The 14,126-nt window shown below is 34.8% G+C and overlaps 1 protein-coding gene across 1 annotated transcript in view; it reads right to left on the bottom strand.

The window, feature by feature from the left end:
* The window catches only part of LOC104581091 (F-BAR domain only protein 2), a gene marked incomplete at its 5' end in the record, with an annotated part of 48,594 nt that extends 35,392 nt beyond the window's left edge, over positions 1–13,202 (bottom strand). Inside the window, 2 exon segments of the mRNA XM_088537906.1 lie at positions 11,977–12,073; positions 13,104–13,202. Coding sequence (XP_088394032.1) covers positions 11,977–12,073; positions 13,104–13,202 — 196 coding nt within the window.
* Between the last annotated feature and the right edge of the window lie 924 nt (positions 13,203–14,126).

Raw genomic sequence — 14,126 nt, 5'->3', positions numbered from 1 at the left:
TCTTTATTTTAGATCAATATCCAACTTTCACTTCTAACACAAGCGGAAAAGATTTTTCTTTACTAAGACATCAAAGTTTCTACATTACAGTCGCCTAACACTTGTCTTTGAAAGTGTTTTTTACAGCTTGCTAAATTGTGCAGTCTAAGAGACAAACATCCATGCTAAGTGCAGAATCACATCAAAAGGCACAGTGCATAAATTCATATGAAGCTCAGGTTAGTAAGGCCATTGGATTTAGACAGGCCTGCTTATTCTCCCTCACCAAAATTGTCTCTATGTTAAAACAATGTAATCTTTTCTGATAGGGATGACTGACAAACCCAGATCTTGTTAGTTACGAATTGTGAGAGATAGTAATGTAATGGAAGTCGTGCTACAGATGTCAGCAAGAGGTTCCACTTTTCAGAGATCTGTGTCAAGTTAACTTAGAAATTTTAAATGCATGTCCTTCCTAATGATATCTATTAGCTTATTTTATGCAGGCAGAGTTAATATAGAAGTCACTTCCCATTCACCTGCTAGCTGTTTTATCGTAAAAAAGAATAACGATCATAAAAGTAAATCAGTATTTTCTAAAGCATATTCCTATCCTATCTTTTCTGGTTAATTCAAATTTTTATACAGACCTTCATACTTTGTAATCTCAGAAATTTAAGACAGTAACAGCTGTCTCTAGCATATCCATGAAAATGAATTTTATCATTTTCTTTCAATGTCAATATAAGTTTACTGTTTTTCTAAATTTGTGTTTAATCCCCTTGCCCCTGCTCAATGTTATATGTTGCATTATCTGCTTGTACTACCGAAGTGAAGGAAAATTCCTACATCTGGCCCTTTTGGGCAGAGCAGGGTAAAATTTAGCCATTCTTAATGTTCCAGAGTGTTTTATTCTGCAACTTGAGAACAGCACACAACAGCTCTGTTTCCTATGTGCCTGCCATGAAGAGTACCACTTTTTGCCTGTGGAGCAGTACTTTTAAACGAAAATAACATTCCACAAATAGACATTTTACGTTGCACTCCATGATGAGCCAGTTTAGAGAACAGGATTGCTTTGATGAACTTTTGGTAGCCCACATAATAGCTGGAGTTTCCTGTGGAGACATGGCAAGGTTTGTAAATAACATTACACATGCTACTTAGTTGATGTACGAAGTGACAGTAATTTTCTTGAAAATAGTCAAGTGCTCTGTCGATAACCTTAAAAACAGTTAAAAAACCAATCTCCAGAGTTAAATATGATATAGAGATTCTAAAAACAATTTTAGCTAAGACAAGAATAAAATTATTTGGCCTTCTCAAGTTGTGTGGAGGATGGGAGGTTTATTGTTTGGATTTTTGAAAAAAGGCAGCAGGCAAATGCAAAAGCCAGTTACTATTACTAGGAAGGAAAACATAATATGATGTCATACTCTGAAAAGCAGCCACCTGTAAGTATATCAATGGACTGAAAAATCCTGCCTAACTAAAAAGGTAAACAAATCAAGAATTCAACAAATTGATTTCATACTACAATATTTTACATTTATATCTGCTTTTAGAAACTGTCTCCTAGTTTAAACGGAGTATGTATGACAGACAAAGAAATGTTATCCTCCCAAGCATATATTTTTATTCTGTTTCACTGTGTCACTTTCAGTAACTGAAAATAATCAGGAATTAAAAAAAAAAAAAAGTTGCCCTTTCCCCTACATCGCAAGGAATCAGTTTACACACACGCACGCACACATATAAACACTAACATATCTGTTTCAACCCAAAAGCTTAATATAAAAAAAGGTAAGTATGTACTTGCAGTTACAAATAAGGTACAATATCTTGTTTTTAATAAAATGAAAATTTCTCTCTTTGAAAGCAAATCATGCATGAAGAGAGGACTTTTTTTTTCAACTGCATATGCTTCACATGCTGCTTCAAATAGCAGAGCTTTGCGTGCCTGGCTCAGTGCCAGTTGACAGCTCAGCTGAATATCAATGCACATGCTGACCCCCCTTGCAGCATGTCACTTCTGAATTGTTTCCGCAGTAGAAAGTTTATTCAATCTCTCTCTCAAATGCACTGGACCGACCATCATTCTGCTATTTAATCATAGCAGAACAGGTTATTTTTCTGACAGCACTAAAGGCAGAGAGCAATTCCTAATGAACAGCTTGATACAAGTGGAATTTCAATTGTTTTAGCCTCAATTAATTCTGCTGTCATAACAAATGACTGCTCTTAGTGTTTAGATGTTAAGCTGCATCACAAAGGTCAATTCTGTGTGTACACAAACATATAAGCAATCTTTTTCTTGCTAGCATACAATCCTGTTTCGTGTTTATCCAAAAAAAAAAAAAAATCAAAATTTCAAATGTAAAAATCTGGAAACCAAAACACAAAATTTCAACATTATTTCTTCTAACAGCAACTTCTCATTTTTATTGCTTTGTCAAAGAGGAGGAGTATTTTTTTCCCAAAAGATACAGAAAAAAATAAACTTTTTGTTCAGAAAAATTCTTATTCTATAATAAATTTTAAAAATGAAAACCTCAAATCCAAGTATTTTTTTTGTAGGAATGTAGTACAAAGATGAATGGATATTGCCACCTTAAAGATAAATAACACGTACTTGCAATGTATTTATCATGCTAGTACCAGACTGCCTCAAGCAAATGTTAACTTGTGGATTCAGTCAGCTCTACTTCACCACAAAGAGGATGAGGGAGAGGAAATAAAAGTAGCCTGACAACAGGCCACTCTAAGAGAAAATATCAAAATAATATTGATAAAATTACATCCTTAAATCCCATTTATAAAAGAGACTTTTACATAGTTCTGCTATCAGTGAATTTGACCACTCTTAGTTACATCCTCATGCCTATGCAGCCTAACACTCAATGGAATCTTTTTTTCAATTCATGTTGAAAAATATTGAGCATTGCAATAGTGCCCTCCTTTCAAAAAGAAGAGACAGAGGTGATATTGGTAGCATAATTACAGGTGTCAATAGCAATGTGTGGCACTTCAGAGAAGTGTTTTTTGGGTGAAGAAATTAACACATAAGGAAATTGTACTTGGACTGCTTACACTAACGAAGTCATAAAATCTAACTCTGCTTTTGTTACTGAGCTTCCAGTCCTGTGCTGAGCTGAGAAGATGGCAGAAACGTTATTCATCTCAGCATCTTGAGCTACTCCGGATGCAAGTGCCACGGATGCAGTTGGCACATTGCTCTCCAGGAGCAGCCTGCAAAGTAGCTTGCAAAGTAGCAGCAAAGCAGGAAAGAATCAAAACCTAAGGAGTTTGTATCTGAAAAAGTAATTAGTTATGATCTACTAGGATGTTTACCAGCAGCAAGGACACAGCAGATTCCTTTTTGTAGACTAAAAGGAAAAGATAAGCACTTTAAGTTACAATGGAAATAATTTTTATTCAAAAAAACCAAAAACCCATACAACAAGGCAAATCTTAAAAGACAGAGATCCAACTATCCTGTAATACATGATTATACAGCAAATGGTCTGTGAACAGCAAAACTAATATAAACTAGGGCAGCCTGCAGAGTACTATGCTCTGTAAGTCCCTTTCTCCACAGCACTCCCAAGTCTCTTTCAAATGTTCCTCATCATTTTCCGCTCCTGCTTTACGCATAAACATCAGCCTATATTTCCTTTGTGGCTGGATATACAACAGGATGGGAGACATAGCTCATTTTATACTGTCCACAGGCTGAGTGGTTGGCCATATGCACACATACATATACAGACTCAGCTGTCTGCTGTCTCCCTTAAATGGCAGGACTAATTCCTCTATTCCCCCTCTCTGCCTATCTCATTTTTTATAAAATCTTTGCAACATTTACTTCTCCATTGAACTGGGTCGCAGGTGGACAGTTCATGTGAAATCTATCTGGGAAGGTGGTGAAAGGGAAACACTGAGAAATGGCAGGACAACATAAACCTGGTGCATAAATAGAAGTATCCATGGCAGTTCTGCCAGACTGCGTAACGTGACTCACCTGCTGAACACAGAACATGCAAGAATGCAGGGATAAAGAAATACACAGACACATTCAAGTACTTTGCTTCTTAAAGAATACTTGGTAGGTTTTTGCAAGGCTCTGTTATAAATACATTAAATTATATCCCTGTTTGGAAATACATCTTTGCAGCAATTGCACATTGCTGCTGTAAACCACAAAGGATATGGTTTCATACTGAACTCTTGAATAAAAGCCATGAAATCTTAGGAGGTTAAAACCTTCAATGGGATCCATTCCCAAAAGAGAAGGGAGGAAAAAAAAAAAAAAAGGCTAATATATTTTATGGTATCCAGAAATCCAGAACACTTTTTCAGACAGACACGAAGTCTTCTTTGGAAGATTTTAAAATTATCCTGGTTCATGGTACTTTGAAAGTACTTTCCTGTACAGAAGAGTTCATATGTGGAGAAAGGACAAATTTTTCTTTGACAAAAAAGCTGAACCCAATAGAAAAACAATGAGTAAAATGTGAATTCTGGAGCTCTACAAAATCTCCCATTTCTCTATTTATGACTGAAGAGCTACTTAGAATTCAAGGCAATATAGATTTGATCTTAAGTTGTGCAGTTTAAAGATGTGCACAAAACACATATAATATATACATATTTTTGATCCCTGCATTGGACTTTGAAAATGTCTAAACAGAACCAGGCAAATGTGTCAGTGGCTGTAAAAAAAGGATAAGTATGTGGGACAATATCCAATTTTTCCATTTTGTCTAATCTTCCTGTACCAAACAAGGGCTATCAAAACGGTACCGAATTTAACTACAAGATCCTTTGAAGGGCTGTACCTGCTAGGACATGAGAACAGAGTCATTTGTAAAACTAAATTCTCAAGACTTAGAAAGAAGTTTAATGCTAATAACAACTGTTTCAAGAACATGTTGAGCCACCATCACTATGTTCTTATACACAGGGCACTTGAAGAACTATTTTCAATGTACTTAAATTCAATACATCTCCAGATTAAACTTGAAAAAAATGGTTCAAAATGTAACAAATTTTCCCAGAGAGTACCTATAGTTTAAAACCAAAGAAATTCAACCTTGAAATACAAGAGGATATAGAGATTTTAAGTAATCAAAAATTTCTTACACTTCTATGCTAAAAGCCTCCCCTCTCTCCTGAAAAAACTTCAACACAAATCCATTTCAAATTAAAGAAAAAAAATGACAAATGCTATTAATATAAGAATTTGAGATTTCATTGTTACATTTGAACATGGGCTTAGGGACAAAGAATGTAAGTCTAAAAATCACTTAATTCAAGCTCCAGATAGGACAATGCTTGTGTTTAACACAGAGACCAGGAAATGTTCATTCCAGGCATTTTTGTAATATTTAACACTTAATTTCTCACATAAATTACCTTAATAGTAAAAGAAGAGGGGAAAATTTCTTTGCAGCTAGCTCATTATATCTGATTAGACATTTCCTTCTTTTCTTGCCCTCATACTACTCAAGCAATAGGTCAAGGGGTGCTCCACTGCACCTTCACTTGCAAAAAGGCTGAAAAATCAATATCCATCATTTAAGATGGAATTACTGATGCAGAAAGCCACTGTATGCAGGAGGCCACACAGCTGATCTCTGACAATTAGGAAGACATCAAAAAGATACTGAAAACAAAGCCGGCAAGATTCTGCACTTTGAGAGTCATCAGGGACACACAAGGTCAAATTAATTCCAGTGAGAATTTGTTTTAAAATGCCAGAGGTCCTTGTTCAAGAGCAGGGGAGAAAACCAAACAACAAAGAGAATGGCATACAGATCTAGCTCTACTCAGTGCTCAATCTGCTGCAGATATTGGCCAATGGAAGTTTGTCCTGGTACAAAGTACTACAGGCAATGAAATTATTAATTAGAAATTAATTAGAAATTAATTAGAAGTGGAACTCAGCACAGTACTACTTATTGACAAGTGTAAGATTAGAATTTACTTCATCTTGATTAGATGGATGGGACATACTCCAACCCCCCTATCTTGTATTAAGTGTTCTATTTTATGATATTTTTCTTTAAAAGGCTTTCATGTTAAAAGACTCAAGCTGCTACTCTACTCTGACTCCAATGTTTCAAGTGTACTAAGAAAGAGCGACAGCAGAGATGCTTAAAAGATAAGTTTCCACATCTTTCCAGATGAACCACTATGGGGTCTACTCCTTTGGACCCCTCGAGCACTGCCAGTATGGATGAACTGAACATGATTCCTTGGCCATGCTTCCACACAGAACACGGCCTTGAGAAACTGAGACACCTCTGGCTATTTAAGCACCTATTCATAAGTGACGACAGTATTAAAATATTCAAAATATTTACACAGAATATGAAGAAAATTATTTATAAGAACATAAAATACTTGCTTTGTTATACTTCCTTGAGGAAAAGAAGCTCAACGATATCATGCGGAGCTGTTCAAAAACTAGTACTAATTGTTTTTGGTGTTTACTTCTAACTACTTTGTTGCTGTTTAACTTCTTTGAAAAATGTTTTCATAAACCCTATAACTATTATGTTATCAAACTAACCCATGGAAGAACAAATACCACACCCAGCTCCATTTCAAGTCTTTCTCTCAAAGCACAGTTTATTATTCAAGCACATAAAAAGTTAGCGGCTTTAATCAAAGCAAGTTCCAACATTCGATGGCCCTTATTTTGTTTCTCAAGCCCTGGGAAAAGGACAAACTTGCTTCTAAAATTGACCCTTTTCATTTCTTTTATGCTGTTCAAGTAATCTTTTAAGTTTCCTCATTAGATGACACAGTTTAACACCATATACTAATTTAAATAGGGGCATTAACACAGAGTAACTGTGAATTTGCTGCATGCCAGTGGCTGATGGCTCCAGTTTCCCAGCAGTGGAACAGCTCACTTCCATGCTCTGGCATTTGACTTTGGAGAAATACCTAGAGCAGTGCTCCCCGGGAAGTCAGGACAGACTGAAATGCTCATGCCAACAGCCTGAGCGTGCCTGAAAAGATGCCATAAATTCACATCTGAACCTTGCACTAACACCCCCCACAACCGACAAGCATATAAACCATTATCCGAATTAAATAATAATACAGTTGAATTAAATGAATGAGAAATCAGTGGCATTAAAGCTTAGAATTTGTTTATTAAATGCTTACTAAACTGAAGCTTTGCTGCTTTTATGACTTTGGTTACAGGAAATGCTGGCAGCATTAATGAACTTGTTAATGAATCTAGATTAGATAGTTTTGACTGACATCATAGAAAATGATAAACTTAATGCTTTATCAAGAGTTTTGTCTTGTGAAAACTGGACACTGCTTTCAGTATGAATGCTGGACTAAATAAAGCACTATTTTAAATAAAGCACCTGAAAATATAAACTGTGCTAGCACTCCAGAAACAGAGCTCCCAAACGTGCCTCTGAAAACAAACGAGGATCACTAGCGCAGTGACAAAGATGCCAGGAAGTATTTTTTTCATGTGACCTCTCCTGTGAGGCACTGGAGATCTTGACATTAGCTGTCCTAGGTCACAGATTAATTTCTCAATCCTAGAATACTAAATAGTCTTCCCAAGAGAAGAAATTCAGAATGATTAAAAAAAAAAAAAAAAAAAAGTTTTTCCAGAGTCAGTATCTCCATTTAACACCCATGACCTTAAACTTGCCCATGCCTGAAGTTACAGGAGTCTTGAGTGGGGGCAAAACAAATACATTTCAGTAATTCCAAAAAGCCACAAACAAAACATTTATTTGCCAGCACTGATGATCAAATTAGTGATTACTGCCTTTGACAGAGAGCGGAAATGGTGTAGAGACAATAAATCTGTCCTATTCTGCCTGCTACCAGTGGAAGGACACAAGCACCTTGGCATCATTTGATTGCAAGGACTTACATTGTTATTCCTAGTATCTGAAAGAACAAGGGGGACAAAATGTTTCAGTACGTGCAATAGCCAGTGATCAACATCAATCATAAACAATAAACAAGGTCTGATTCTTCTAATAGCATACCAAAGAGCTGGTGGGTTGCAGGCATTGGTTTTTGCAATGCTTTAACAAACCCAAACAACTTCTTGCTCTTCTATGAAGTTCAAGTTTATTGGTGGACAATGAAGAGACAAGTATTATTTTCATGAACTCACCCCTTACTCTCCCATCTTGAACAGGGTCCTTGTTTTCTCCTCCAGGACTCTCTGGCTTCTACCCAGTCCCAGTTCTAGATGCCTAGCTAAGAGAGAACCTGCGTGCAACTCCTCTTTGCCAGATTTTCTCTACCTACTTGTGCAATGGAAGAAGGCTGAATGCTGAGTAAGGGCACAGCATATGTAATAATTGTCATTTGCAAATAACTGTTTTGTTGGAAACTTAAGAAGCTACCAATTTGGCTTTCCATTGTTGTCTGTATTACCATAAAGTTTTTCTTTTCCCCTGTCTGTAATAATTTTTCAAGAAAAAAAAAATCAACAGTTTTATAAATTACAAACAACCACTAACAATGACATCAGAACAAATTCATGAAAGCAAACCATCTAGATTTGGTTTTTGCTCTTGGGTGTTTTTTTTTTTTTTTTTTTAAGACAAGAGCAAGCAGCACAGACAAGACAATGCAGCACAGCTGAGACTTCACATTTGGCCTTCAAAGCTAGCTTCTGGGTACAGTGTAGTGGGCAAAAACTAATATAGGGACAAACAAGCACAGATGATTCACACGAGGAGAGCACAGTAATCCAGGAGCTAAAAATGGAAATCATTCATAACTATGCCATAGCTACACGGGTATTTGGAAACACCACTAGTGCATGATATATCCTGCCAACTTCTGAGAGAAGACCTTAGAAGAACGTGAGGTCACACTTCTGAGCAGTTTGTGTTTTATGTAGCATCAATTTTTCATTCTGGAATAATGGGGAAACCAAATACTTCATGGATGATTAGAAGATTTGTAAATAAAGCTAGAAGCCATCAGTATGTCACTAATCTGGAATACTGATCAGCTCTCCCACTGATTAAACAAACATGCTAGGTGGAAGCAATAGACGTTTTGCATCATACTATTTGTGAATATTCCAAGGAGGATGAAGCAGTAACTCAGTACCAACAGAAAATTGACTTTTCTGAAATGAGTCAAACCTGGGCTAATTGGCTTTCTGGCAACTCTGTAGCACCCTATCAGTGATAAAAACATCTTCTAACTGATGTAGACCAAAAAGTAAGCGTATCTTCACAAACTGTTCAGAAAACATTAAATTCTGACCTGATGCCCGACTTGAAGGTGTAACATAGTATTAGATTCAAGGTAAAGGTCTTGTCATCTCGCACCCCCTTTTTAAAATACATTGTTTTATATTTTTAAGGGTTTTTTTTTTAGTTAAAATTAAAAGATTTGCAACTGCAGCTGTGTTGCTATTCGTTATGTGGAATATAGTTGAGAAATAAGCGAATACAACTTCTTAAAATACTGTATTAATACTAAAACTATAAATAATGTATAAATTTAGTTAACTTTATCAGCTAATTTCTACTAAGTAATTTAGGTAAAAGTTAGAATATAGCCATTGGAAAGAAGTCCATAAATTATTTTTAAAAATAGGCAAAGCATTAGTAGTTGAAAGAACATTATTTGTACTAGGAAATAGAGTACTATACTCTGAAAGCCCCCCCCCCCCTTTTTTTTTTTTAAAGTCTTCAGGTAACAAATTAGCCACCAGAGGGAGCCCATATAATATAAAGGACAAAGAATAAAAACCTAAGACAGAGAGGTCTCATATATGCAGATGAGAGCTGCCTGGAGCTTTGCTGTTGTTCATAATCCACACAGCAGAACAGTCCTCCTACAGTACTTTTCCTCAGATTCATTCTTATTTTTACATATGTACATAAGTGAGCTCTTGTTTTAAAGTATTATAAATACAACTAAAAACGTACTAAAAATAAAATATACTTTGTTTTCCATTATTCTAGTTTATTTGTTCTCCAAATTTAGTATTTCACAATGCCACCCACGAACTGATGTAGTATTTTAGCCCACAAATTATATGGTAGGAAAAAAGGGATCTAGGAAGCTGAAGGAACAATGCCTGTATAGTTCTGGGATTTTTTTTCTGCCTTTTTTCCTCGCTCTGTACCAAATGAACTATATTCTCATCATTTTTACACACTGAATATTTTAAGATTTAACAGAAAAGTCGCTTCTTTCTCTATCCTAATGAGTTAATTTGCATCCCAGAAAGCCTCCTTGTGGGTGCTTCATGAGTTAGAATAACCTGCTATTAACAACAGTTGTCAATTGCAGAACAGTATTTTTTTGAATCAAAAAAGGCACTCTCCCACACTGCATGTTTCTGTTTAGAGGACCAATATTCTGTTTCTTAGAGGATCAGTATCTCATTTTGCCTTCTAATTCTTTGTAATTGTCTAAAGTGTAGATCTGATTTTAAGTTAATAAAGTGAATACAATAAGAAATGGCAACCAAAATTAGCATTACAGTGTTTCTACCTCCTATCTTTGAACATATTATTCTGCAGAACTTACCCATATTTTCCCTCTGCACCATGGCTACTGTATGTTTATGTAAATACAATAATGCCACTCTAGAAAAAAGTGTGCACATTTCCATACTGAAAATGCAAACTTTACTTAAAATCCTTTGCAGTCAAAATAGCTGTAATGATTGGAGAAACTAAATTTGGCATGAAAAAAAAGCTTTAATTTGACCGTAGAAAATACAAATGGGATTTGATGAACTCTGTGAAGTAGCAAACAAGTGCACAATCACAACATCTTAATAGCTACTAAAAAAGGTGTGAATAATGAATTTTCATATCTGTCCTGTCATTGGTTCAACTAAGCTTGAATTCCTAAAGTTCATGCTTTTTCTTTCTTATTCTTCATTGAAAAAAAAATGTATAATTTACAGGAACTATTAAAAAAAAAATTCCATATACAAATCTTACCTCGGCCTACTCTTGCATGGGCATTATCAGGTTACAGAGAGAATAGAAACAATGCCAGATTATAGAACCCAACAGAGGTCCTCTGTTAGCTACTCTAACAGAGAGGCATAATAAGATACCCACTAACCTTACTTAATTTAGCATTAATGCTCAAGATCTACCTTGTTAGGTAGATGTTAGTAATGCTCAAGATCTACCTTTGCTCTGAAAAAAACCTATGAGCTTCTGTGTTAGAAAGCAGAGATGCTAACCAGGACTTCCAACTTTGAAAGTGGTACTACCTAATTTCTTTAATTGCATACCTAGATGACAATATATTCATGTCAAATATTTAAAGTGAATCATGTATTTCTCCTGTAATGATAGACAGATGTAATATTAGATTCCCTTCCTATATCAATCCAGGAAAGTTTTATACACCATGCCAATAAGTAGAACTTTCAGCGAGTACGATAATTTTACTTCTTAATAAAGAGAAAATGAGTTATTTATGTATAATCTATTAAAATGATGGGTTTTGTATATTAATCAAATAAAGCTGCTTGCAGAACTGCTGTAACAGCTGCATCAGTTTATAGCCATCTGATTTGAATATATCCTGAATATAAACTTCTTAAATAAAATTTGGAGATAATTTTTATGCATAGTAGAGTAACACATAGTAGAGTACATAGTAGGCACATAGTAGAGTAAGCCTGTGAAAGGAACTTAAATTTATTCAAAATTTTTACCGATGAACTATCCAACACTACAGTTTTAAGAATTTTGTTGAAGGCCTATGTACAGGGACTCAGCTCTACACACTACTACTACTACTACACATATTCTACACAAATGCAGTAAATTATGTATTGTTGAATTTTTACGAATCATTTAATATAAAAGCTAAACAAACTATGGAAACTTCAGCTGGTAAATACATTGCAAATGTGTAACATAGGGTTTGAGCTTGCACTAGGAGTTGAAACTAACAGTTTCAAAATTAATATTCCCTGTTCATTTATGTTTAATCTCTTACCAGGTCGTTCCTTGCCAGTTCCTTTTGATTCAGCAAATTTCTGTATTAAACTCTCAACTGTAGTATTTGTCATGTTATTAATAAACTCTTCATGCACCTGTAAAAGGTAGCCAATTGAAGAAGTGATTAGGTTTTCTCTAGGTTTAGTGTTCAAAATGCTTCCCTCTAGAATATATTAAAAGGTTTACAGGCATTTTATCTGGAAAATCCCTTCATCACTTTAACACTACTAAGTGTGTGTACCAGGACAGATACAAATCAGGAAAGAAACCATGTATGTAGATGGCTGGTCTAGGATATATACAGTTTTCTGAGTTTCTGATAGTAACATGTCCCACTACAATGTTAGAAAGACAGGCAGTCTCTTAAATCAGCCCAGTATGGGTGTGACCATGGTGTGAACATTCACCATGGCATTATCACTCTTCCCACCTGCTTGAGTAAAAACATTACTGCTGGAACGAATTTGATCTGGCAAGGAAGAAAACATAGGCTAATACTACAAAGCCTTTCCAACAGTGTGGTATAGATACGGTTTAGAAATAAACAGCATTATCCTTGTGATCACCACACACTAGCAGACAATCTCAAAATTAAGCGAGGAGCACAGTGACTCAAATTTTAAATGTTCACAAATATAACTACATTTCAACATATCCAAAAAAAGGACTACTTATAAGAATTATTACTTAAAAATGCATCTAAAGAAATGATACTCTAAAAGCTTATTAAAATACTGTTACTGAAGCACTTATTCTGCCTAAAATTCTGAAACTTTTCAGACTGATGTGATTTAAGTTTTTGGTTAAAGCATCATTATTTATTTAGCTATTTAATTAAAAGATTAAAATGGAAATTTAGCAGATACTGAAAGGTCCTCCAAATATCTTCCAAACAATTTCAATACCCATATAACGTTTGATGTTTCTGGCAAAAAGACCCAAACCTACTTCAAAATCTTGCTTGAACCCCTGGACTAATTCTGTTTATCTCCTTCAACTCCCTCTGCTTTAAAAAGCTACTATCATTTGAAAGGTGCAATATCGCCAAGACAATAAGAAATGTTTCAATCAATAATTCAGAAAAATACATATTATAGTTGAATAAAAATATTCATATAAAATTACCTCTCCTATTTGCAAATGAATTTCTTTTATAGTATTTGACAATGATTCTATTATCTCTTTCATATGAAGAAGATGTGTTTCTTCAATGTCTTGAAATTTCTGTAAACCAGATACAAATAATTATTTGTAATTAAAACAATCCTTGAAATAGTGTATCTCAATTATGAAATATACTAAGTAAAAAATCAATTACATTTTCAGATCTTGGTAATGGCAAGCAGTGATTAAGGAAGGTTTGGAATTCATAAAGTTACTAAATTAGGTACTTACAAACATAATATCCATTTGCAATTCTAGAAAATTCCATTTAGAATAGATTCTATTCAACTATTGGGGTTCTAAAGAATAAATAATTCAAATTCTGTTGTGCTTAAAAATCATAAATATCAGCAAATAGCTAACTCAAATATGAACAAATAGGCAAATAGTAAGTAAATAATATTAAAAGGATTTCTAATGTCTTGCATATACAATGTTATGCTATAGAACATTTTACTTCTAATGAAGTGTTCCTGTTTGTGTGTAGCAGAGAATACTGTAAACCATCATAGCTGTAATTTTACTACTTGACTTACTCTTTAATCTTTTACCTATCTTGAATTTTTTTCTCCTTTTATAAAATCTCACCTATTTCTTCCAAAAGAAAATAGGGGTGATGGGTGTTTAAAAATCTCATTTCCCCATTACTTAAGATTTTCATCTCCTTTTCTCATCTAAACCCCCAAATCCTATTTCTAGATCTCCTTTGCACCTTCTCCTGAAGGCTTCCTCCTCCCACTCGCAATACACACATGCTTTCTCTTCTTCAGCAATCTACATCATTTGCATATTTAAATATGATCCATCTGTTTGATCTTCACACTTGCTATAAATAGTCTTTGCAGACACTGTCTGGAATTTGTCCTCCACCTCTTTCTGTCTTTCCCAGACTTCCATTTGACACCCATTTTAAAATCAAAAGACTCCTTCCTAGACAAAGATCAGCATTAATACTCTCTTCACCTTCCTTAGCAGTCAACCATA

This window comes from Tinamus guttatus, unplaced genomic scaffold, assembly GCF_059628265.1.
Source record: "Tinamus guttatus ecotype Peru unplaced genomic scaffold, ASM5962826v1 Tinamus_guttatus_pri_ptg000891l, whole genome shotgun sequence".
NCBI lineage: Eukaryota > Metazoa > Chordata > Aves > Tinamiformes > Tinamidae > Tinamus > Tinamus guttatus.
Note: the sequence above shows the minus strand (reverse complement) of the source record. Positions and strands in the feature narration are given on the sequence as shown.